The 27,383-nt window shown below is 42.2% G+C and overlaps 1 protein-coding gene and 1 long non-coding RNA gene across 4 annotated transcripts in view; one reads left to right on the forward strand and one right to left on the reverse strand.

Annotated features, from left to right (window-relative positions):
* Nucleotides 1–27,383, forward strand: part of LOC121697867 (von Willebrand factor-like) — a 169,119-nt gene that overhangs the window by 54,095 nt on the left and 87,641 nt on the right. Inside the window, exons 24-28 of the mRNA XM_042079654.1 lie at nucleotides 4,453–4,609; nucleotides 13,323–13,436; nucleotides 23,316–23,457; nucleotides 23,554–23,582; nucleotides 23,729–23,794. Coding sequence (XP_041935588.1) covers nucleotides 4,453–4,609; nucleotides 13,323–13,436; nucleotides 23,316–23,457; nucleotides 23,554–23,582; nucleotides 23,729–23,794 — 508 coding nt within the window. The remainder of the gene's footprint in view (nucleotides 1–4,452; nucleotides 4,610–13,322; nucleotides 13,437–23,315; nucleotides 23,458–23,553; nucleotides 23,583–23,728; nucleotides 23,795–27,383) is intronic.
* On the reverse strand, nucleotides 7,898–10,802 carry LOC121697490. 3 transcript variants are annotated; one of them, XR_006026464.1, is made up of 6 exons: nucleotides 10,767–10,802; nucleotides 10,438–10,637; nucleotides 10,099–10,314; nucleotides 9,840–9,981; nucleotides 8,158–8,292; nucleotides 7,898–8,024 (listed from the first exon to the last, which is right to left on the reverse strand). It is a non-coding gene; the product is annotated as an uncharacterized LOC121697490 (long non-coding RNA). The 3 variants fall into 3 exon arrangements; XR_006026465.1 differs by having other exon boundaries at nucleotides 10,112–10,637; XR_006026463.1 differs by having other exon boundaries at nucleotides 10,099–10,637.

Here is a 27,383-nt window from a genome sequence, read left to right on the forward strand (position 1 = left end):
CAAGTTATTTCTGAATTCCACAATCATTTTGGAAATAGCTATTCACTGGCCCTCTGCTGTGACTCACAATTGAGTAACAAAGGGAAGAACTAGCCTCTACTACTCCTCACTGTCCTCATTAGTTCTGTTGCCATCTTCTCCAGACTCTTCATCCCTGTCCTTCTGCTGTTTTTGCTGTGTAAATATATTGCCACATGTAACATCACTGCCTTTGCAGAAACAATAATTACTACAGACCAGGCCTGCAGCTGCACAGCTGCACTTTCCAGATACATGTATACACAGTTTTAACCCAGCTTTGCAGTTACAGCTGATAACATCTAACGAATCAGGAGGAGCAACAGGACAGGACAGAATCAAGGGTGGGCAAGTTCCTCTCCTTTCTTCATACCTGTCTTCTAACTCCCTCGAAATGCGGTTATATCCACAGCCGGTGAATCAGGACGGTCTGCTGCTTTCCAAAGCAGCACCTGTAGATGGGCACGTTTTCCATGGAGGAGCAAGACCTCACCGCCAGGGATGAATTACTGCACGGGCCTCCAGGGGCCCAAGGGGTCAGGGGACCCTGAAGCCCAAGCCTTTGCATGAAATCATTGCCTCAATATCAACACATCAGGATGTAGGCTATGAATCTGATTGAATTTAGTATTGGCCATCCCCAAAATGCACCAGAATACAGGAAATCACATCAAACAAATTAAAATATTTCTGAGGAAGGACCCCCAAACCCCCCTTCCACATATGCGACAATTAATGGGGGGCCCTTAATACATCTGGGCCCAGGGGCCCGAAAGTTCATAATCCGTCCATGCTCACCGCTAGGTGGAGGCCCAAGCAAAAGGATCCGAAGAGAACCCTTGTAAAGGGTACTGAAAAGCTTACAGAGGCCTTCAGACCTTGAGCCCCTGCCCCCGCCGGACAGCTTTAGGCTGGAGTTGGCGGTGGCCCTGGCTGCGGAGCAGAGCAGAGGTGGAGCGGCAAGGAGGTGGTGCCTTGAGGACGGATGGTTGGCGGAGCCTGTTCGAGTCGGCCTGTTCGCCGGTGCTATTTAGAAAAATAAGGGGGGAAAAAAGTTTGTTGTGTGAAATTCGATGGCACGAGCCAGAGGGAAAGTCTAGGCCTTGGCGCGATCGTGGCGGTGTGGAGCGGCCGGAACAGCGGAGGATAGCTCTGCGACAAGGCAGCAGAGGAGGGACGCCAACGTCGGTAGCTGTAGCCTGATTGTGCAGCGTGGTCCGGCTGCGATGGAACTGAAGTCTGCTGCCCCGACTGGCGAGACGATGGAGTGGAGCATCGGAGGTGCAGTGCCAGTTACGGTGCTCAGCGCCGGGGAGTCTGTGGCAGTGGAGGCCCCGCCAGGTGTTGGAGGAACGTTGCGGTGGTGCACACTGCGAAAGTGCGACCTGAGGGCGTTCTCTGAAGGGAGCTGGGGACGAGAGGCGACAGACCAGGTGACTGCTAGCACGCCCCGCATTGGGCCGCTGGTGGTTGTGGTTCCCCAGGGTGAGTAGGGCTCTTGCAGTGTGTGCACCCCACCTGCTGTGTGGCAGTGCCAGAGACTAATTGCTGGACTGAATGTGGGAATGCCCGCGCCGAGGATGGCAATGGCTTGCTGGGGGAGCTGTGCAACGCCAGTGTGCTGGACTGTGCTTGAGATTCCCACGATGTTTCGCGCTGGGGATTCTGGGAGAACTGAATCAATACCAATGTTTCCCAAAAGGCTTGTCCCAAGGAGAACAGTATTACCTTAAACACACATGAGGAAACTGAACAGTTCAATCAGTAGACTAGGATAACCTAGCCAACTATGCTACTTTGTTTACAATATTTCCAGGCTTCAACCAGACAGCTGAATGTGGTAGAGTTGTAATAGAAATATTAAGCCTAATATAGGCTAATCTGCATAAAGTGTGCTGTCATAAATATCAGACATTCAGTATTCTCTCTTTTTATATCAGGATATAAAAGAATACAGATATATTATACCTCTGGTATTCTAAGGTAGGCTATTGAAATGTCCCCCCTCCAAAAAAAGAAAAATCAAGGTTTGTATCAAACCGTGGGTCAAAAATCGTGATACGAATCGAATGGTTAGGTTGGTGTATCGTTACAGCCCTACTGTATATTGCTACAGCCCTATCCTCCAAAAATATGTCTAAATTGTACCAAAAAACTCTCCACAGCATCTCCAGTAACCTCTAAAAACATACTAACATTGTCCATTTTGGCCAAGCAGCTCTTATAATATGATCAATATAGGCTATTATGCTAATTTATGCTAATTAGCTCAATTACACAAATTGCCCAACATATGCAAATTAGCATCCGGCAGTTTTTGCATGCTGGGAACCCATACTATATATTTCCATCATAAAACTTTGGTGTACTCAACATTTCCGGGTGCACAATGGGGCTCTATGGGCTGTCCACCGGACTACTTTGACAACTGTGATGATATTGTAGCGCCGAGGCTATTTGCCCCGTGTTATGGAAGCATATGGGTAGCTTTATTCAAATGAGAATGCAATCTGCAATATGCAATTCAAAAAGACATTACATTATGCAATTGACAGTTCATTATGCAATTTAATATTGCAATTTGCAATAATATCCAACAAATTGTATTTTAATCTGCAAAGTGACAATGAAATCCTAAAATCAATTCCAATAATTTTGGTTAAAAAATAGAATAAACATGGATTGAATTGCATTCCATTTTGCCATGGTACTTCAGTCTCAAAATTCAAATGGCAATTAATTTTCCATTTCAATTTTCAATATTCAGTTTCATCATTTAACTGTCAATTCGTTTTGCAATTTAATATTTAAAGTGCAATGTAGGATTGCATTTTAAAAACATATTTGGCAAAACTGTCAATGCCAGCTTGAAAAGATTTTGGATTATTTTAGGCAAAACGTTTTGCCATCGTTTTGAGGCATTTTATTCAAATGGAAAAGAAATAGCGCCCCCCGTGATTGCATTGCACTTTAGTCACGCTCTTTGTGTTGCAAAATTCAAATGGCCATTCAATCTGCAATCTGTCAAGGGGGGGGTCTCCCAATATCAGTAACCCAATATTCGGACATAGAAAAATAAATAAATAAACGCTATCAGCTACTACAGGAAACCAACAAGCACCACCATCTGAAATGTAATCAAACGTAAATAACATTATTGACCTATTGATGGTTCCAGAGAGAGTAGCCTACACCCTGAGTGGTTTGTCCTGGTGGTTTTGCGTTTTTCGTTAGTGGCGTGCGCACTATAAGCTTCCATTTACTGCACCTTACTGCGGTGCGGTAGGGCTGTCAACAATATCGCAAAAGCTACAGGTACAATTCTCACAAAACTTGTTGGAAAGGTGTAGCAGTCTAAGGAAACCCCATTAATATTTGGAGCCGATCACACTCAAAGGGAACTTTGAAGCATTTTCCATATTGTAGCCTATTTTCTCACAATTAATTGGAATTGGAATACCCCAATTGACTGACTTAACTAATGACTTGTTTGTGATTTTTAAGAATATTTCTGCATTGCAGGAAATGTATTGAAATTCTGTTTGAGGGTCCCCCAGATTTGGTCCCCCCCAATGTTGACATCATGACTACGGCCTTGATTTATTGTATGGTCCCTCATGAACAGAATTCCACAAAGCTTGGCATGCATTCACAGGGTGTCATAATGATCATACACCTCAAATGCTGTGCAGTTTTGAACATGTTAGCCAAAGATACCTGATCAAAACGCCTCGTTTTTGCTTTTCCATTTTTAAGTAGGTAGTACTATACATCAAATGAGTGGATAGGGGATGGATTGACATGCCCCCTGAAGGCCAATGTACAAAAAAAATTGATCATCCTAGGCCCTACGGTTCTCGAGATATTCACAGAAAACTGTCCTGCCATCTACAGGCCAATTGGTGTACAGTCACTAAATATACACATAAACCCATGAACGGAATTTCACGAAACTTGGCATGCATTCAGAGGTTGTCAAAATGATCCTACACCTCCAATTTCGTGCAATTTTTTTAACATGTTAGCTAAAGTTACCTGCGATGACAATGCTTTCTTTTTTGCTTTTTCATTTTTATCTAGGTGGCGCTATACATCAAATGAGTGGTTATGGGATGGGTTGACATGGCCCACTAAGACCAACATACAAAAAAATGTGGTCCTCCTAGGCCCTACGGTTCTCGAGATATTCACAGAAAACTGTGTCCGGCCTACCCTCCTTTCGGGGGTCCAGTCTTTTCATCAAAATGAAAAACAATGGTTCTGTGTCATCCTTGTGGGGCTACATGCCCACCGAGTTTTGTGCACCCCGGTCTTTCAACGTCCCAGGAATCGTTGAGAAAATTACTGAAGAAGAAAACAAAATACAGAAGAAAAAAAACAAATAAAGTAATGTAGTAGGATGTGTATTATATCTCTCTGTATGTGTGTACATAGGTGGACCCTGATCCGTACTACCAGGCTTGTGTACTGGAGGCGTGCTCCTGTGAGTTCGAGGGCAAGTTCCTGGGCTTCTGCACGGCTGTGGCAGCTTACGCTGAAGCCTGCAGTGAGCAGAACGTCTGCGTCCACTGGAGGACTCCAGATCTTTGCCGTGAGTACCACAGCACTTTGCTGCCATAGCCTAGACCAGACCAGACCCTTGCTGTTATTACCACAGCACTGCGCTGCCATAGCCTAGACCAGACCCTTGCTGTTAGTACCACAGCACTGCGCTGCCACAGCCTAGACCAGACCCTTGCTGTTAGTACCACAGCACTGCGCTGCCACAGCCTAGACCAGACCCTTGCTGTTAGTACCAAAGCACTGCGCTGCCACAGCCTAGACCAGACCCTTGCTGTTAGTACCACAGCACTGCGCTGTGCTGCCACAGCTTAGACCAGACCCTTGCTGTTAGTACCGCAGCACATGCTCTGCCATAGCCTAGACCAGACCCTTGCTGTTAGTACCACAGCACTGCGCTGCCACAGCCTTAATATTCTGCATTTCTCACTAGTGGGTCACTTGGACACTAAAAGTATGATTCTACGTAATGACCCTCTATGATATCTGTACTGTTCTTCTAAACATGGATAAGGCCATCCTTAAAAATATTTTCGTTTGCCGTAACCCGACCGACCCTGTCCATTTAGAACCGACCCAAATATTTTTTTTTTTCCCCCTTTTAGTCCGACCGACTTGCCGGTTGTAAACTTGCGTTAAGACCGACCGATTATTTTTTTACTCTAAACAACCAATACAAATGCAATAAAATATTTTTTTATTTTAGTAGGCCTAAGTATTGTGAATATAACTTGCCTACATGCAAACGTAGGCTCTCTTAAATAAAACCCTGTGGCGTCATCTCTACCCCATTGGTTTACGCATGTCACACTATGGCCTATACTGTAGGCCTATATGTATACGCTTCGTTTCATTCACACAAACATCTCGACAACGCTTTTAGTTGGCACGAAGTTCTGGAAGAACTGTGCCCATATCTTTTCCCATCCCTTCTCCCCTCTAGTCTAACGGTGACCGTGTCGAAGAATTGGTTGTGGTCTATTCAGAATTTCTCAAAATATGGGTCCGCAATGTGGAGACTGCTGGTCCGCGGAGTCGTGTAGTGAAATAGGCCCGGTGCTTCGTCTGATAATTTGCTGCGCACTTGATCAAGAAACCGCGGACCGACAAAAAAAGAAAACAAACGTTTCTGCTATCGATGTCATTAAACATGGAGCCATGCAATAAAGTGGTGGTATGAGCATTCATTCAATGCAGGCATCTGCGCGAGAGAAACTGAAGCTAATCGATAACGCTGGTATACAAAGCTCCACTTCAACCTGTTGGAAGGCTATTTAATTATTTAACGACACTTAATAAAACGACGTTGATTTTTGGAACTTGCATAGAAACAGAGCAGAGACTGTATAATACACTGTATAGCATTGAGTATTGTATAGTCAAATTTGAATATAACGTGGCCAAAAGCTACTGTATTGTAGCCTTCTTTCTGTTAAAGATCTAGCCCTGGCAGCCGCTAGGGGCGCGTCTAGATTTCTAGGCTATTAAAGATCAACATATCAGTGATTTACGCCTATTTGCTCCGCCTTTTACCATGTACACAAAAGCTGGTATTGTGTTTTTTTCTGAATCCTTACATTCAGACATTCAAATTAAACTTCTTAAAAAAACATGTAATTTCTCTATTTGCCTACCAGTGTATGATGCTTGCATGAGGGAAACATCTCAAAACATTAGCACCCATATAATTGTTGCTGTTTTGAGAAGTATTTCTTTTCTTATTCAAGCATCATGCAACCATGCAAAAGCAATGAAACCAATTACATTAGTAAAGCAGTCCTCTGATGTGCACGTCACAAAACATTTAAGTGAAAGTGCATGTATAACAATATAGGCATAATAATGATTATGATAATGATAATTAGATTTTTTTTGGGGGGGGGGGTTGGGTACGTGTAGATGGTAGATGAGCCCTATGACTCCAAAGTCTGCCATGACCGGGCCTCAGGTCAAAAAATATATATATAACCTGCATCAGAATGAGGTTTGCAATGGTGCGCCTGAAGGCATGGGTTGAAGACCCAGGGCCCTATCATGACATTCTAAAGTGCATCGTCACTCGTCAAAAGTCTACATTGTTTACATTGGGAGGGGTTTCGTTATCAAACGTGGAGCGCATGGCACAACAAGGTGTTCCTAGGTTTTTTAATCAGTCATATGGGTGTGTTTGGGGCGTAACATTCATTTAAACCAATGAGAATGACATCTCATTCCCTTTAACGACGCAAAGCGCGATATGTCAAATAAATGCATCGATATTTTGGCATTCAACGGCGCATTTGAAGGAGGCTGCTTGCGAGACCGTATGAAATAGTCATTCTTAAACCATGCATTACTAAAACCTAGCATAGCCTTCACGCATTTGCACTCGTCTATTATTTGAACTCATTGGCAAAGTGAAACTAACTTCACCAAGGTGTCAGTCAACGAAGACAGTTATATGCAGTTACTTTAACTATTGACTGACAATGGGTTACCATCGAAAACATAGGCTGGAAAAAGCAACACTTACCCTAATATTGCTCAAATGACTGAATAAAACAACATTTATCCTGCAGAGGAGTTGCTTATATCTCGTGACAGTGCGTCTTCAGCTGTGCTCCATGCATGTCTCTCGCCTCTCCCCTAATCACTTTTAACCGTCATTACCAATTTGCTAATGATGGTGAATAACTACTCATCATGAGATGTATAGTATTTCGTAATATCTTTATTCTAATTATGTTTCCCATTATAATCGTGCAATTTGTAATAAAAACGAGTTTTACGCCATGCGCTGGTGCCCAAAATACAGCCCCCAGTACGTACAATACAGTTACGTCACGATATGCACATTTGTTTAAATGCATCAATTATGTGTTGCCATGAGCAACTTACAGACAGAAAACAGTGAACAAAACAGTAAATTGAAGGCTCTTGAAAAAAAATTTGAAAGCAGTTTTTCTAACACAAATTCCCTCCTTTCCCGTTCAACGCCTCTGCTCAGTTCAATTCACCTGGCCCCAGGACAACCCAGTGTCATCAAAACAGACCATCTAAAACTGTCTTTTCCTACCTATGGCAGATCACATGATGATCCGGATCCTCTTCTGTATTTGTCCAAGTGTCAAGACTTTCTGGCTCGCGATTGGTGGGAGATTGCCAGAACTCAGGTTGTGTCTTGGGCTGAGTTTCAGAAGGACTTTCTTTCCGCTTTCTTGTCCGAAGACTATGAAGACGAGTTAGCAGACCGGGTGAGGAAACGGAGGCAAGGAGAACAAGAGTCTATTCGAGACTTTGCATTTTCATATCGAGCTCTTTGTAAGCATTGGCATCCTGACATTGCTGATTTGGAGATAGTGAAAATGATCCTGAAGAATGTTAGGCCGCAGCTTGCAAGTCATCTCCGTGGACGAGTCAATTCCGTGGACGAGCTTGTGAGGCTTGGTCACCAGCTAGAGAAAGACCTAGAACAACAAGCACAGTATGAACAACGCCTAGCATACACCAGTAGAAACTCACAACAACAGAGAGTGACTATAAATAAACCCACAGAGAAACCTCCAGTAATGTGCTGGCGTTGCAAAGGCCAACACTCACCTGGTTCATGTCCCCAGTACCATTCCCCTGCTGGAGATCATCAGTCATCGGGCCCATCTTCCAAAAACATGCAAAGATCTCCAAAGCTGGAACCGCATGGTGGAAAAATGTCTGTGACTTCTGCCTCCAAAGGTTCTGCAGAAAAACGGCAGGCAGCTAGAGCTGAGACTGAGCAAGGACCTGGTAGTTGTGGCATACCCCAACAGTTGGTGGTCCCTGTTGCCATTGACACATGGAGCAGCAGGGCTATCGTTGACACAGGTGCTAGTTACACTCTGGTTCTTGATAGCGTATGGAGGGCACTTAACAGGCCTAAACATGACTTAAAGCCTTGGACCACTGGTCCACTATTCCTGGCTAATGGGGAAACAGAGACTCCTCTTGGTTGGGCTGAGGAAACCATTGACCTAAGCAATAATGTCTGTACCTTGCCAGTGGCAGTGCTCTCTCCCAAAGCACTGGCCTACCGAGTAGTCCTTGGTCTTGATTACTTATATTACAGTGGATTACAAATCCATGCATCTGACCACCAGTACCGTTTTAAAAACAAACCAGAGATCTACTTCTTTGAACTGAGTGATGAGCAAGCCTCCAACTGCAGTGTTACTCCCAAACTCACTCTCTTGTCCTCTGTTCCTCCTCCTTGCTTGACTCCACTTCCTGTTGCACTAACTTCTCAGGATTACATTGACAGTGCAGTTGCAAATGCTGACTTACATGACTGGGAAAAAAACAAGCCTAAGACAACTGTTGGAGTCCCAGCCTGAACTTTGTTCTTTGAAGCCAGGAAGAACCACACTGTTGCAACATCATATATACACCAACACCGAGGTTCCAATCAAGCAGAAGCCATACCGTATGTCTGCAGAAAAACAATTGATTGTAGAACAGCAGCTTCAAGAAATGCTCAACGATGGGATTGTTGAACCATCATATTCTGGCTGGTCTTCTCCTGTTGTACTAGTCCCAAAGAAAGATGGAAGTCAAAGGTTCTGCGTTGACTACCGGAAATTGAATGCAGTGACCGAAACGGACGCTTACCCGTTGCCTAATATCAATGAGCTACTTGAATCACTAGCTGGGTGCTCAGTCTTTTCCACTTTGGACCTCAATAGTGGATACTGGCAGGTCGCCATGAATGACTCCAGCAAATTGAAAACAGCCTTTGTGACCCCTGCTGGCCTTTTTCAGTTCAGGGTAATGCCTTTTGGACTCAAGAACGCGCCCTCCTCTTTCCAGCGGTTAATGGAACGAGCGCTCGCTGAACTTAGAGGGAAGAATTGCTTAGTTTATTTGGACGATATAGTGATATATTCCTCTACAGTTGAACAACACTTCCAAGATCTAAACGCCGTACTTCAGAAACTCCGAGCTGCAGGACTTACATTAAATCTAAAAAAATCCAAGTTCTGTCTCCGGCAAATCAAATACCTGGGTCATGTCATATCTGCCAAAGGGATAGCCGCAGATCCAGTAAAAGTGGAAGCTATCAAATCCTACCCAGCACCTACGAACATAAAGGAAGTCCAGCGCTTCATGGGTTTAGCTGGCTGGTACCATCGCTTTGTGCCAGGGTTCTCTCAAGTGGCTGAACCAATCAATGCCCTGAAAAGAAAAGGACGAGCCTTCAAATGGAGTGATGAGTGTCAGAAGTCATTTGATATACTCAAAAGCCATCTTACCTCTCCTCCCATTCTGGGACATCCTGACCTGGATTTTCCTTTCCTTGTATATACAGACGCCAGTGACGTGGGATTGGGTGCAATCCTGGCCCAAAAGAAGGGAGTCGGTCACGAGGAGGTGATCGCTTATGCAAGCCGTACCCTAAACAAAGCAGAGCGCAATTACTCTGCTACAGAGAGAGAATGTTTGGCAGTTATCTGGGCTCTAGAGAAATGGGAGCATTATTTGGAACCAAAGTTGTTTACTGTGGTGACTGACCATGCCTCCTTACAGTGGGTAATGAACAGCACTAAAACATCTAGTCGTCTTATAAGATGGGCACTTCGACTCCAAAAATTCAATTTTGTAATTGAATACCGGAAAGGCAAACTCAATGTGGCACCGGATGCTCTGTCTAGGATTCCACTTGGCCCTGCCTGTATGATGACTTCCAGTCAGAAGGATACAGAAGACTTTCCCTTTTCCATGACCACACTGTGGGAGGAACAACAGAAAGATCCTGAAATATCCAGCATCATCAAAGCCTTAGCTGAGGGTTGTAAAGTCTCAGAATCCAAATATTCTGTGATTGAAGATATGGTTTATAGGAAATCTCACCTAGCTGACAATAAATACAATTACCGTCTTTGGGTGCCAAAACCACTCATAACCACCATTCTACAGGCATATCACAATTCTCCGTTGTGTGGCCATCAAGGCATGTTTAAAACATACAAACGTCTCCATGACGTAGTTTTCTGGCCAAAAATGTGGGACGACGTCAAAAACTTCATCCGATCCTGTTTGAAATGTCAGACCTACAAAGGGGAAAATAAAAAAACCTTGTGGCAAAATACAACAGACTGAAGTAACTTTTCCAAATGAGATGTTGGGAGTGGATATTATGGGGCCTTTTCCCCGTAGCCCAAGCTGCCATGAGTACTTACTAGTATTAGTGGATTACTACACCCGCTGGGTGGAATTATTTCCCATGCGTGCTGCTACTGCACCAGTAATTGCAAAGCTGTTTCAAAAAGAAATTCTCACACGTTGGGGAGTTCCAGACTTTCTTCTATCGGACAGAGGCTCACAATTTGTCTCCAACTTGTTTACAGAACTCTGTGAAACATGGACAGTTACCCATAAACTCACTACCGCATACCATCCACAAACCAACATGACTGAAAGGGTAAACAGGAGCATAAAATGCATGATTTCACAATTTGTCGAGGATAATCATCGGAAATGGGACCAATACCTTCCTGAATTCAGATTTGCACTAAACTCCTCAGTACATGAAACGACAGGCTTGACACCTGCGGAGCTTCACTTGGGGCGAAAACTCAGAAGTCCTGTGGATAAACTTGTACAGGGACAAGCCCCATCACCTGATTCCTCTGGCTATGAAGTGGTGCAGCACATCAAAAACCTACAAATAAATGCACACCTCAGCAGCAAAAAGGCAAAAGCTAGACAGCTGAGAAATTATAATAAAAAAAGAAGAGATGTAACTTACCAACCCAGAGATAGAGTGTGGGTTCGTAACCATGCTCAATCCTCAGCAGCAAAGCACTTTACAGCAAAACTAGCGCCCAAATGGAAAGGACCTTACAGAGTCATACAGCAGTTAGGCCCTGTGAATTTCCAAGTTGTCAGAGAAGACACGGGAGAAGACCTGTGTACGATCCATGTAAACAATCTAAAACCTTGTTTTCCCACTGCTGCTGAAAAAGATGCTCAAGAAAAGCAGAGTGCTCAACATTTTCTTGGAAGAGTCTGATGACGACGATTTTCATGGCTTTGGTTGAGTAGACGTTCTTTGCCAACCATGGGTTGTTTTTCCATGGGGGTAAGAGTGTAGCGGTCAGCTATGCCTGCCTACTTATAATGATAATAATATATTAATTAAATAGTAACTGGTGGGTTTTGGCGTAGACTGGTGGCAGTTGAGGGGGTCTGTTTGTGTTGGGACGTGACGCGATGACGTGAGTGAGCGTAGGCCTGTCATTATTTGAATGAAGTCTGTGGCGGGGAGAGTGTGGGCCGATGGCGGATGAGTTGCGGCAAGAGAGAAGTACTGAGAATGGAAAGGATCGTATGGATTCTATTGGGATACTCTGGTGGATTATTCTATGCCCTGGGAGCACTTTTTGGACCCCGACATCCGTTTCCGAGAATTCTGCACAGGGAGAAGGAGCTTTCTATGACGAACAGCGCTGGATGCCGGGTTTGATACAAACTTTTTCTGTTGTGACCGGTTTCCCTAAGCCTGTTTGTAGCCTCCAAAAACCCTTTCACCTGCCCTCAATACCTACCGCTGCCCCAATCCCATTTAAATTCCTCGTTACAACAAACTATAGCCTAATTTTCCGTGGCGGCGCCCACACAACAAAACGTCTCACCCCTTCTTTCACCCCTGACTCCTTCAGTTGATATTTGACCTACTCTAACTTTTGATTTCGTTTCATACATTTTCTTTCTTTCATTTTCTTTCTTTTGATTAGAGATCGTATGCTCTAGGAGCACGATTCACTTTGTGTTGTCGGCCTATGTGACCGACGTTGTCGGAAAACTGGTAGCCTGCATTAATATTCCTGAGCTCAATAGAGGATTGTTGAAACTGACTACTATTTATATGTATGCTATTGTACGAAAGTGGGTTAACGAACAACTGCGTATTGAACTTTTTCAGTTTGGTTTGAATGGAGTTTTTTTTATTATTTGGGGGCGATTCCTTTGTTCATATGCGCCTTGAGGGCGGCTTACCTACAGCTAGGCCTGACGTTGGTAATACGCCACGGTCTTAAATACTGTTGTGAAATTGAACATTTCAATACACTCATTTTTCATTTAAAAGTTCAGAGTGAAACCGAGTCTCCTTCCCACATACAAAAAATAAGCTGGCGTAACTGAAATGAATATATGTCCGGGTTTCAGTCACGTTACAATACTTATATAATTACCATGACCAAAATGTTACTTTTTTTTTTACTTTGAATCTTGAAAAAAAAAATATTGACCTTCCTACCGACCCATTTTTCTTTTTTTTTTTGGCTGTTACTGCAAACAAGAATATTTTTAAGGATGGCCTAATGTAAGGCGCCAGGGTCGATATCACTTCTTGTTGTCTGTTTTGCGTCAACAGCCGTTGCGTCATTGATTAGGGTAGACTGGATGGCTCTTGGCTTTGCCACTGTTACTGTATGATTATCTATCCTTTGCTGTTGTGTACTTAAACCCTGCATCTTGATTGTACTTCTATGTGACTGGATCTTGTGTCTCACTTTGTTATGCAATATTTTTACCAACAATGCTGACTGAGCTTTTCCAAGAAGCTGCGTCATTGATGTATTTAAAAATAACTCTATAGCCTATTTTATGAGCCTGTATAAAAAGGCATTGGGTTCCTCAAAATTCCATGGCACCGCAAAGGTATTATAAACTGTTACATATAGCCTACATCTTTATTAAGTAGATGGTATTTCTCTCCCCTTCTCTCCCAGCTGTGTTCTGTGACTACTATAACAGGGAGGGTGAGGAATGCATCTGGCACTATGACCCCTGTGGAAAAGTACCAACCTGTGGAAGAAACTACACTTTCAATGGGAAACTGGAAGGTAAATGTTATAGCCTTGTGAAAAAGAACTATAGGAGTAATTTGCATATTATTAGTAATCTTATAGGAATACTATAGATATTATTTGAATCTTTTGGGAATTTTGGGACATACTATAGAAGTACTTTAAGACTGTACTATAGGAACACTTTAGAGGCCAAGGGTATTATAGATGTATTACAGAACATTGTATTATGCATATATGTATATGCATATGTGTTTTCCAACCTTTTTTCCTTGAAGGCCCCCTTGCCTGTGTCTAAGACAAGCCAGGGCCCCCTACCCAAACTTCTTACCCGCATACACACACAAAAAAAGTGATTAATTACAAACGTATAAGTTCAGAGGTAATAAATAGCTACATGATTTTATAAATATAACTTTGGCAACCTTACAACCTCAGCCCAGGCAATATTGTGCGGACCCCCTGCAAACTCTGGCGACCCCTAATGGGGTCCGCGGACCCCAGGTTGGGAACCGCTGATTTAAGGGATAATGGACCAATGGACGGCGGTCTGTTAACAGAAAATAATGCACGGTCGCGGTTGCAATACGGCCCTCGTAACCTCGTAAGTGCATTATTTTCTGTTAACAGATCGCCGTTGAGTCTCGCTTATTCCACTGTTTTCCCGCTTATTCCACTGTTGTGTTCATTTTCTGTTATAATTTAAACGTTTTAATCGCTAACATTTTCTTGTTTGTAGAACTACTTTTTTCCTGACACATATATTAACTCAACTCAAATTTCAAAACTTACAGCCAAACTGCCGTTACTAGTTCTAAATAGATGGTTGCTATGCCCAAAGGCCAGTCGTTAGTTCTATCTCTCCCATTGTCAAGTGGGCATATCCCAGGATTCTGATGAACCTTATCTTTGAAACATTGCTATTTTACTTAGCCTACTGCCATCCAACTAGCTAAAAGCCCCCTCCATCGTATGCTAAATGTTGCTACGTTCTGAATGTTTGTATTTTAAGTATACACTACTATAGACTAATATAGAAATGTTATAGTATTACTTTAGTTATTTTTTTTAAGGGTAGCCTTTAAAAACTAAACCTTAGAAACTACCTTCAATAGCAAACTGGAAGGTAAATGGAAGCATCACAAAAAAGAACTATAGGAATCATAAATATTATTAGTAGCAAATCAAAAAAGGTAGTTCCAGTGCACTTCTGAATTCAAATCTGGTTCTTCACGGGACCGATCATGTGGAGAGGGGGAAGGTTCACCAGAGCACACAGAAATGGCTTTTAGATGTATTTTATTATGGTGCACAGCAATAGACTTTTGACACTTCTGTGTCTTCATCAGAGTCCATGGAAGACAAAGGCAGTAGTGTTCTATTACATTAAACTGAGCACATACAGGTGTGTGTGTGTGTCCCATACCCCTACTCTCCTTTGAGTCATCAGTAGTAAAAAAAACAAATAAGTGTTGCAAAATACAATCATCATAAAGCAATGTAATAGGTGCACAAAAGGCTCTTCCTGTACGCTCATCATATCGGTGGAGCGTTAACTGTGTTATAACGGCGTCTTCTTCTGCTCCTTACATCTTCACTCTGACACTGAATATCTTGTTTGCACAATAATAACAATTGTAACACACACATAAATCATTCTTTGTCGTAACGTGCTGATTCCCTAGTGTTGCATTAACAACAGCGACAGGTTTAAACATACCTGGCTCCACCGGAAACAAACAAGTGCACAGAAAGCCTTTCGTGCACGTAGCCTATTATAAATGCGTCAGACAATTACATTATAAATATCAGAACCACTGTGGATATTAAAAAAGAATAAATTATTCTAAGGTTAGGGAACCAACAGACCAGTATAAATGTTCTTGATGGGACCCACTCTGGAAATGCTCCAGGTCTGCCTTTAAAAACAGGGGGAGGGGGATTGGGGGATGGACTTTGAACTTAAACTAATCTCAACTTTTGAGGTGATAAGCGATGGACCATGAGTGAATGGACAGCTGTGTGTACAGTGGGCATTGCTTCAAATTGGCCAGCTTCACGCGTGAATCGCATGTGACCTCATGCGGGATCATGCGACTTTAATTTGTATTTCTCCAGTGACGCTGCAACAATGCTGCAACAACCCAAACAACCGCCAGATGGCTCTTGTGAGCAAGGTGTCTCGTAAAAAGAAATGGAGCCTGGAAAACCCTACACAGACTTCACTACAGACTTTAGCAGACTGGTTTATGGAAATATGCCTGCCCTGCCCTAATAAAGAAATATCTGGTTAACTGCGAGTGAATCCCGTTTGCAGCCGTAGAAGAAATGTATACACCCTGGCTGTCAGTAGACGGAGGAGGAGCGCACAGGCTACGAACGCGCGACGCTGCAGCTCAGCGATTTAAAATGGCTCAAAACCACTTTGTATTAAGTTTTAATGACTCAAAAATTACATTTTTAGAATCAGAGAATGAAGAACACGTCAGGTTCATTAAAAAGTATTTTCTATGTGTCAGAAAAGGCTTCAGAGGGTGGGTTACAGTTAACACGATAGTACCCAAATTTCAATAGCCACAGAATGGACTTTGGTACAGTTTGGTACAGTACTCGTTTGGTACAGTATGTTTTAGGAATCATTAGCCTACATGCTTTAGGCTACTTCAGCAGATTTCGTTTATTTGAAGCTCCTTAAAATAGGCCAATTGTTTTTCATAAGGGTTATAGGTTTTCAGAACAGACAAGTCACATACAAACCACTGGGGCAGGTAAGAGCTAGCATACCCCAAATATACAATCAGATACGGTGGAATTTGTATAGGCCCTGACGTTTAAAAATAAGAAAGAGTATCGGACAGATCATGTAATGTGCAGTAGCCTGTAAGGGATAATGTATTGTCCTCCGGTAATTATCAGAAAATAAGTCCCGACAGGGAGAACAGAACCCCGATGCGCAGCGGAGGGGTTTTGCTTCGACCTGAAGGGACTTATTTTCTGATAATTACCGGTGGACAATACATTATCCCGCTTATTACACGGCTACTTGCCAAAACGAGAAAAGAAACCTAACACAACGAATCTTTCAAAATGATTTTGCTACCGTTTCGTGTCTTCCGCTGACAAAATAAATAGTTCGCCACACAGATAGAACTTGACAGTTTCAGTTGCTGCGTGGCAGCGGAGGGATATGAAAGACGTTAATCAACCCGTTGCCATTGACAGCGGTGATTATATACTTTGCCGGTGATTTATATAGATTTAACATTGGGCCTTCCCAACGTTCGGGCCTTTCATGTGAATGGAACTTTCTGCAGCACTCTGAAGAGCCGTGTAATAAGTAAGGGATAATGTATAGAACGCCGGTCATTACTGGGAAAATAATTCCCGACAGGGCGAACCGGACCCCGACGCGCAGCGGAGGGGTCTTGTTCCGCCCTAAAGGGACTTATTTTCACAGTAATGACCGGCGTTCTATACATTATCCCGCTTATTATACAGCTACTTGCCAAAACGAAATAATAAACTACCCACGATATATGACTTTAGCCTACATAACCTAGCCTATTTGTTACCGTTCATCGTGGCATTTGCTGAGAAACAAATAGTTCGCAACAACACACGCTGCTGAACTTGAATCAAACAGTCTTTAGAACGCAACTGATCAACCGTCTGCTTTCACGTTTGAATGAAGTTCCAGTCCTAGCGTAGTGATATGAAAGACGTATCAGAAGCACAAAACCCGTTGCCATTGACAGCGGTAATTATGTTTGCAGCGGTACATGACATGAACACGGTACATTAAATGAATTTATTTACCGCTAGAACTTTGGGAAATCCCATTCAAGTCAATGGAGCGTTCTACTAGCATTCTGAAGAGCCGTATAATAAATAAGGATAAATCGCGCTGATTTGAAGTGACCTATAATAGCTATCAGTGAGCCGCAGTCTCCCTGCAGCTTGCGTAGCGCTTCACTTTTTTGACACTGCAATATGCATACATGAAGTGCGTCCAAATTCACCCATTTTTCTCTGATGAACTCATCGAGAAGTACTCATCACACGTGTCACATGAAAGAGCCATTTCTCATCTTTTAAACGGTGCTAGCCACTTGCTGTGATAAACGGTTCGCGAGGAAAATAACTTTTCAAGACATTTAATAATTATTCTCTGCGCCCATCTTCACATCCATAGACCTGTCCGGAAGTCCCGCCTTCAAAACAGCCGTGTCCACCCAACTTCCGGGCGTCGAATGTCTATGGGAAATAACATGGCGTTTCGAAATATCATACCTGTCAAACATCTGCAGGTGGCGAAGTAGAAAAATATGGTGGGCCGATTGGCCTACACACTTCTGCCATCTAGTTTCCACTGGATTTTTTTATTGTCGGTGCCGTTAAAGTAGAAATATATCAGTAAGCATGTCTGACAAGTATTTAGGTCCCGCTCCATTTACTGATTTATAAACAAGCAATAGTGCTTTAAAGTCAATTCTGTGACTTACTGGAAGCCAGTGCAAGGACTTGGAGTAATGTGGTCAGTTCTTTTAGTTTTTGTTAGAATCCTAGCTGCTGCATTTTGTATCACCTGAAGCTGTTTAAAGGGACACCAGGCAAGCTTGATGCTTTTTCTCTACGAAACTTCCCCTCGCTCGGTCTGAAGCTTTTTTCCTTTTCTTTGCATCTTCCGTCAAGGGTTTTCGCTGCTTCTTCACTGGCTCTGCCATTATACACACGTTTGCAACGCTAGAGTTTCGTTAGCCTGCCTCTGTGCTGTATGCAGGATGTAAACTGATCCTGCTTCGGTCGGCGGGTACGATACACTGAACTTGCAAGCGGGATATTCTTCTTACAGGCAGTAGGGGCGGGTGAGAGAGTCTTCATTCGCCCTGTAATGAGCGAAACGAAAGCGAAACGAAAACGTTGCCTGGTGTCCCTTTAATAGTCTTTTTAGGAAGGCCTGTGAACAGTCCATTGCAGTAATCAACCCTGCTGGAGATAAATGCATGAATGAGTTTTTCTAAGTCATGTTTTGACATCAGCCCTCTGAGTTTGGCAATATTTTTGAGGTGGGAAAAAGCTGATTTAGTTATCGCTTTCATGTGGCTGTTGAAATTTAGATCACTGTCAATTAATACACCAATATTTTTAACAGTATCCTTTGCCTTCAACCCTTTTGTGTCAAGGAGAGTGGCAACCCTAAGTCTTTCCTCCTTTTTACCAAATATAATTACTTCAGTTTTTTCTTTGTTCAGCTGAAGAAAATTTTGAGACATCCAGGTGTTGATTTGTTCTATACACTGATTCAAGAGGACCATAGTCATTTGGTGATAGAGCTAAGTAAATTTGTGTGTCATCTGTATAGCTATGATATGAAATCAAATTATTTTGAATGATTTGTCCAAGTGGGAGCATATAGAGGTTGAATAATAGTGGCCCCAAGATCTACCCCTGGGGAACACCACAGGTCAAGGACGTTGGTGTTGAGGTACAGTTTTCTGATGGCAACAAAGAAGCTCCTTTCTTGTAGATATGATTTTAGCCAGCTGATAACTATGCCTGTAAATCTAACCCAGTGTTCTAGTCTGTGTAGTAAAATATTGTGATCAACAGTGTCAAATGCTGCACTAAGGTCCAGTAGCACTAGGACTGATGTTTTACCTGAATCTGTGTTGAGGCGTGTCATTGGAAACTTTAATGAGAGCTGTTTCAGTGCTGTGATTTGCCCGAAAACCAGACTGAAAGTAATCAAAATACCCATTTGATGTTAGGAAGGTGGTTAATTGATTAAAGACTACTTTTTCAATAATTTTGCCAATAAAAGGTAGATTGGATATGGGCCTGTAATTGTTTAGCATGGAGGCATCCAGGTTATTCTTCTTGAGAAGTGGCTTTACAACAGCTGTTTTCAGTGACTTAGAAAAAGTGCCAGACAGCAGTGATACATTTACAATTTGAAGAACATCTGCCGCTATGAGGTGAAAAACAGTTTTGAAGAAATTGGTAGGCAGAGTGTCTAAGACACATGTGGAAGAGCTGAGATTCTGTACCGTTTTTTCGTAGTGTTTCGTAGTCTATCAAGCTGAACTCTGACATCAAGTTTAGTTTCCCTCTGTTTGTTGCTGGAAGTTCAGGTTGTTGAATTTGTAATTGAGCAGATTGTTGAGTCTGATTTTGTCAATTTTACCTTTAAAAAAAGATGAAAACTCATTGCATTTATTAGCTGAGAGAAGTTCAGGCGCTAATTGTGAGGGGGGATTTGTTAACTTATCAACAGTTGAAAATAGAATACGAGTGTTTTTGAACTTCTATTGATAATGTTAGAAAAGAAAGACTGTCTCTTCAGAGTTATATGTGCGGAGCATCTCTTTATGGATTTCATAGTGGATCTGAAGTTTGTATTTACGCCTTTTTATTTCAGTCTTAATACACTCTCTTTTTAGAAGTTTAAATGCTGGATTTCGCCTCCATGGTGCTTTCTGTTTGTCCTTAACTTTCTTGAATTGTAATGGAGCAATGTCATCCATAATGTTTGCCATTTTTGCATCATTAAAGTGATCAAATAAGTCTTCAGAGTCTGACAGTTGACTTGACTTTAGTGATAGTGCTTGCTGAAAGAGAGCACTTGTCTGATCATTTATGATTCTCCTTTTTACCATCATAGCTGTGTTTTGAGTGTGTGGGGACAAAGAACACGCAGAAATGATCAGATAAGGCCAGGTCTTTAACAGCTGTAGAGACATCGAGACCCTCGCGGGTATGGCCGAGAGAGTGTGTTCTTAAGGGCTCGTCCCACAGCTGTGTGAGTGCGTCCCTGGATAGTATAAGTATATACTCTTTTTACAACCAAAGAAAGTAAAGGAGATTATTTGTACCTGCGTTAGCCAAATAAAGGACGGGACTGCACCCTTCACAAACCGTACGTGACGTTTATTAGTTTTACAGTTGACAGTTCACTACTAACAATTCTGGTTTCCTTGCACTAGCCATTTTCGTCGTATAGCCTACTCTGTCTGTTTGTATAGCCTAAGCCTATAAGCCTACAGCACGCAAGCTTTGGTCAATTTCTGTAACAAACAGTGCCACCTATAGGCCTGGGATATGAAGTAACGTGTTGAGTCGTGTTGAGATGGATCCGTTTGGACGCAAATATTCTTGATACGGTTTCAGGGAAGACGGAGGGAAAAAAGATCGGTTTGGTACGTGTGGACTAGCCCTAAGGCTATTTCGCATAGGCTACTCAATGGTGCTGTTTCACACGCATAGCGACCCCCACTCACCAGGGCTAGGTGGAAGGTCTATGAATTATTAATCCGGCTCTGCCCCCAACAAATCACACCTTTCCACCTCTGGGCTATAAGGAGGAGAAGGAGGGGCCTGAGGCTTGAGGCTAATGGCCTACAAGCTGATCTGATGTCTGATGTGTGATCAGTGGAATATAGGGAGGGAAGTGGCAGTGTTTTTTTTGCGGGTCTGCAGAAGTCAGCCAAATATGAGGGGACTGACATGTGATTCTCTGTGCTTAATGAAAATATACATTATTCCCAAATCACAAAATAATGGTTGAATATTACTGATGATATTTCATTGTTATTTAAGAACATGCAGTGCGCGTAGGGCACCAAAAACATCTTGCTCGTAAAAAATCATCATACCGCATATTGTGGCGGGTCTGTTATCCAGCCTACTTACTGTAGGCTGCGTAAACCACAGGCCTTTATTTTGGGCAAGCCTGCATTCGAGGCAGGCCTTTATTTCATAAGGCTTCTGTTAAAGAATTTTATATAAAGCCTGCGCTAACAGTTGTCCTCCTGCCCCCGCTACCACAGCTGTGTGAGCGCGTCCCTGGATAGTATAAGTATACTCTTTTGATCCCATGAGGGAACATAGTGTGGCATGCTCACGCGTTATGTCTCCTTCTTACAAACTTCACTATAGCGAAACCATTAATGAAAGCAAAGCAATCATACGTCTTCATAAAATAAACACTTGCCAGATATGCCTTCATAGCTTTGGGCTTCATTCAGCATTTTGTTCTTCCACTGGAAATGCTGCCTGCTGCATCCTTTCTGTTTTTATTGTTTAGAAAAGTTTGAGGTCTTGAGTTAATGCATTAAACATTGTTTGCTGGTAACCCGCCACAAATAGCCTACAGATTCTTGCGTGCGTACATTCTCATTCTCTCAAAACGTGCCCGTTCTACAGGCTGGCCAAGTGCGTAATTCTGTGGCATACAGCAGATGTATTTGTTTATTGTACAGAAAAGTAAAAATAACCTGTCAAGCAATCAAATGACTACATTGCAGTCAAGAAGTATGGCAAATTAATGTACGAAACCAAAACGTGGGTCATAGTTGTCTAAGCCTCTATTGCGTAGCCTGTTATAAACGTTGCTAGATAGTAGTAAATCGCCAACAACATTGTTTTCTGCAGAAGCCTACCCCAGAAGCCTACAGATTAGTTCTGAACAGTTATTTCTCTACTGACTCAATTATCAAAAAGGTGCTTTCTCTTCGTCCTCCGCAAATTGAGCAGGTAGTTCAGTAGAGACGTTAGAATAAATTAGCGTTTGCGATTGACAACGTTGTGATAAGTAGGCTATAACACTAACTTTGCAAAGTTAACTTGAATGCATCAATTTTGAACAAAGTTGTGTAGGCTACACCACGCCAGTTGTAGTCTGCATGAACAGTTCTTGCTCAAGACACTGTTTTGATTTGCGTGTGGGGTTGAAGCCAACCTGTTTGAGGGAGAGCGGTGCAAGGAGAGAATGCTTTATCCTGCGCATATCTCTACAATTAAATAATGTGTCTAGGCTAATCTATATTTTCAATAAGCAATCACTGCATGCCTATGGAAACAATAAGTCAATATATTAGAGATATCAAGAGTAACGCAGGAATGGACGTTATAGTTATTCAGTAACCACTGTGTACCCAAGCCTTATGCATACCCAAGTAGCCTAAATCGAGGTAATTTTTACAGTGGCAGAGCGACGCACAGTGGCTGAACGCGGTACTAAAGTTTCACGCAGGTTCACGTCACATAATGCGCGAATGAAGTGGCCATTTCAAAGCAATGCCCACTGTACACATCTTAAGTCACTCAGGTGCACAAATTGTAAGCCAATCACCTTGGTGTGGGTGGAGCAATGGTTTGCTGCTCTAGGCAGCATGTTAGGGGGATTCGACTGGATGTAGCCGCCTGCAGCCATGACGTATGCTCAATACCAGTTTGAAAACGTATCAGTCTCAGAAATAATCATGTTAAGCAGTCATCTTAAAGGGATATTCCACAAATTTGGGGAATTACACTAATTTTCCACCTCCTCGAGTTAAACAATTGGAGCTATACTCTCATTCCAGCGTAATAATCAAGGAACACCATGGGCACAGCAGCACAATGATATCATCCAGCACCTGAAAATAGTCCCTGTAGGATAACTTCCTGCAACGAGGTTGAGCTGCAGCAGACGAATTGGTTAGTGCCTGGATTATTACGCCTGAATGAGAGTATAGTTCCATGTCAAATCAGCCTAGAAAATCGCTACGTTTCATTTTCCGTTGGTCTTATTACACTTTCTAACTTGAGAGGAGACAAGTTTTAAATAGGAAAATTACCGGAAATCTTAGTCACTTTTAAACGCGATGCTAGCAGGCGAGATGCTAATTGTCTAATCTGATTCAATGATCTATGCTAGGCTGGAGCTAAAATTGGTATCGCCAGACTCAGAGAACGGCTGGATGAACTGGAGAAAGGTAAAAATCAATTGTTAAACTCAAGGGGAGGTGGAAAATGAGTAATTCCCCAAATGGTGGAATATCCCTTTAAGACGGCTGCAGGCTGCTACATCAAGTCGAATCCCCCTATTCTCAGTTTCCACCATTTCTGCCATTGCTCTTGTCACATCCTCTGCAGGCTGTTACCCCAGGTGTCCAGCAGAGGTGCCATACTATGATGAGAACACCAGGAACTGCACCACACTGCAGGACTGCACCTGCCTCTTCAATGGTAGAATCCTAAGACATGGCACTCAAGTGAGCATGCCCAGTGGACACTGGTGAGTCAGCATTTAGTTGAATGTACCATGTCTATGGAGGGGAGGGGAGGGGTTGTAATTGTCATGTGCTCATATATTTTTATTTATGTGTTTTAGCACATGCACAGATGGAGTCATTGACTGTGGTAAGTTATTAATCCATTTAAGTGCATTTTTATTTGTATTTCATTGAATGTCTTATTTTAAAGTAATTTTTTTTCTTGAGTTCTTATGATGAAATCTTTCAAATGAATTATGTATCAAAGCCAATCTTGGTCATATCTGTTTTCAGTCCCATGTCCTACGACCACACCATCGCCGTTGACAACAGTGTTGACAACCGACGATGGCCACAATTGTGAGTTTTGACTGCTACTACAATAGCTACCACTGTAAAACACAGGGTGTGCTGTATAGCTTAGCATAGCATTAGCATGCTAGTCCTTCCTTCAAATGAGCCAACGCACAGCAAACACAGAATGAATGCCTTAGCATAGTATAGCATCAGCATGCTAGTTCTGGCTTCGCCTCAAGGTGAACACATAATAAATGCATTAGCATAACATGATATTAGCATGGTAGTTCATATCATACTAATATCACCTCAAGAAAAATCAGAATGAATGCCATAGCAAAGCACACAATGTAGCGTAGCATAACATCTCACCATCAACAATTATACCTCTACCAACAACAACATCATTCACAACTACAACCACTGACTGGTCACATACAACACTGAGTACTACAGTATCAACCACTGTGGAACCTACAACAACTTATACCACAATAACAGTAGCCACAGCTTCCAAATCTCCACAGGTTACTCCATGAGTTCTGACTGCTGCTACTGTACATGCCTTGTTGTTCCTACACTTAGCCTGACGAGCCAGACCCACATCAAGATGTAGGGTCTGGGAACTTACCATTGGCAGTGCTCAATCCGAGGGGCGGGATAAACGGTTGTCTTTCAAATTTCCTCTGCACCCAATAGGATAGCTACAACTCATGAGTCCCATGCATTTTTCCACCAGCAGAGCAAGTTGGCTAGTTGATCAAACTTTTGCCAATTTAAAAAAGCTTAACTTGAGTGGTGATTCAAAGACCGCTGTTCGCCAGCAACAGTATCCATTTTCTTTGTTTTCAATTAGCAGGAAATTCACGCGTAACCGTCGCCGACTCTATACACGATATGATTGGCCTGATAGAAGTTTCATTTTTCCAGCTCGAAAGCCAACGGAGAGTTGTTAGACTACCCTGGCAGCAAATTACATTTGCTGCCGCTAGGGTGTGTCTAGATTTCTAGGCTATCCTACACTGTATACCTGGGGGGTATTCCAGAAAGCAGGTTTACTTGCTTAACTGGGTATGTTAACCCAGTGTAAGCAGTAAACCTGGGATTTCAGTTCCAAAATTATCAGGCTATATAAGTCACTATGGTAACATAGGCTCTGAACTTATCTGGGTATGTTAACCCAGAGTAAGCGGTAAACCTGTGGGCTATACTCAGGGATGGGCACAAATACATCAAAATGTATTTCCAAATAAAATACCAAATACCCACCTTAAAATGTATCAAAATAAACTACAAAATACAGCAGCCAAAAAATGTATCAAAATAAAATACTGTATTTTTGTATTTTCAAAATACAACAAAATACTTTTTTCTAAAAGCCTTTATCGTCTATCCCTTCCCTACCTGGAAAAACATCTGAAAGCAAGAGACTCCTTCCATAAATCAGTCAACAGATTAGATATGCTGACCCCTCATGTTAGACATCCCAATATAAACCTCTGCCAGGGTCGGTGTCAGCGGGTGAAGGTGGGGCATGAGCACTGACCGGGGCTGGGCACCTCGCCTCACTTTTATTAGTTATTTTTCCAAAATTGCCATATAATAAAGAGCATCCTTCGAGCCTTTTGGATAACTGAAACAATATGATCATGGGGAAAAATAGTGCAAGGACATAGTGGTCATAGCCTATAGTGTTTAATAGACTAGCACACAGCGTTAAATAGAATAGTTGCATAGGCTACAATACAAGCAAATAGGCTATCCAGTATCATAGGGCCTTCTGATAATATTGCAACATTGAACGTAGGCTATGTGATCGCTCGAAATGTTCTTTAAAGTATAACTCTAACACATTTACGATTGGATGGATTCCATGGACCCGATTTTCACCTCAACAAAGGAACCAATCACAGAACGGAGGGGGGACAGCAAGACGATGATGACACACTGAAGCGGTTATGAGCTACGTACAGACACATTTGATAGACATTCGTAGCACCCAATAAATGGCTCTGAGCATTCGTAAACCATGTCTCAAATACAAGAAAATGAATGTGTAGTTCCCAGACCCAAACTCAATGAGATGAGGTCTGGCGTTAGCCAAGCTATGTGGCTAGGCAGAGGCACCAAATGTGATGGAAAGTTTAAGAGCGAACAGGACACTCGGCATGGCTTTTAGTATCTGCTCTGACAGTTACTTTTATTGACTGTTAGTCTACTGTTTGAGTTTATGTACTGTTTTACAGCAACAGGAATGCCGACTCCACAACTGTTGCACTTCCCAGCCAGTTGGCGTAATAGATTGCCCACTATGAATCAGTGACAATAATTCAAAGACAAACAATCCAAATGGATGACTTATTTAGAAATTTAAGCTAGCTAGCATTTCATCACAAATGAATAATTTTGTATACACCTGAAACTGGTGTGTGCACAACCTCTATCAATGTAAATACAAAAAAAAGTAAAAATAAAAAATCAGGTTGTCACATTAATACCATCCAATCAGTTAAGCCAATTAGAAGCCAATTATTATGACATTATCAATCATTTCTTTTTTAAAATGTGCAAAATTGGAACAGTCAACAGTATAACAAAGATCAACAAATCTTACATGGTGAACAAAACATCAATTCAACATTCACACACATATATATATAAACAATTAAAACGTTAGAAGAAATTAAATACATTTAACAACCATACAGCATTTAATTCGATACAATATATAATTATCGATATAATTTGCCCTACACATAAAGGTGATACACTAACGCCACATTCACATCAGATCCATTGTGTGTGCATTGTCACAGCTGTGGCGTGTGTGTGTGTGCCAGTGTTGTAGTACTCGAGTCCGAGACTCAAACTCGAGTCCGAATCATTAGCTAAATTTAGAGACTCGTGACTTGACTTGGACTTGAGCACTGAATGACTCGAACTTGGACTCGTGCATTCGCACTTGCGATGACTCGTCGAGGACTCGACTTTTTTTTGTAATATATCATAAGGCTATAATTGTAGTATGTCATTAGGCTATAATTTGCTATATGATTTTAATATCTAAATTATTCGTAATACTAATTTTAGTTCAAGGGAATGTTAGGCTACTGCTTCGTGTCGTAGGCTACATCGCAAGTCACATCATGTTCACATGCAAAGCAAACTAACGTTAACTTTAACACCAAAATGCCTGTAGATATGGCCGCCGCTATTTCAATGTACTAGGCTATTGCCAGGCAATATTAGTTCTCATACATGACATAACATTACCTAAGATTACACTCAGCCTAGGCTAAACAACACACACTGCTGCTGGATAGCTGATCATTGTGACATGGTGAACAGTGTTTTCCCTGACTGACGCGAGAAGCGAGGTTCCATTCATTCATTTTCATTCGGGGTGTGCCCTGCCGTGCTTCTGTCTGTTAATTTGCAGCAGGCTATTATCGGATGAAAGAAAAATAAACGAAACGTTTTCCCGATCAAGATATAGCATACTTCTTAATTTTGGTGTCATAAAATATAGAAGCATAACATTAAATTGCCTAGTAGAGTGTCCATGTAGTGTCAATGTAGGCCTACGTGTCTAAGTAGCCGTGTAATAAGCGGGATAATGTATAGAACGCCGGTCATTGTCGGGAGATAGGTC

This window comes from Alosa sapidissima, chromosome 22 (assembly GCF_018492685.1).
Source record: "Alosa sapidissima isolate fAloSap1 chromosome 22, fAloSap1.pri, whole genome shotgun sequence".
NCBI lineage: Eukaryota > Metazoa > Chordata > Actinopteri > Clupeiformes > Clupeidae > Alosa > Alosa sapidissima.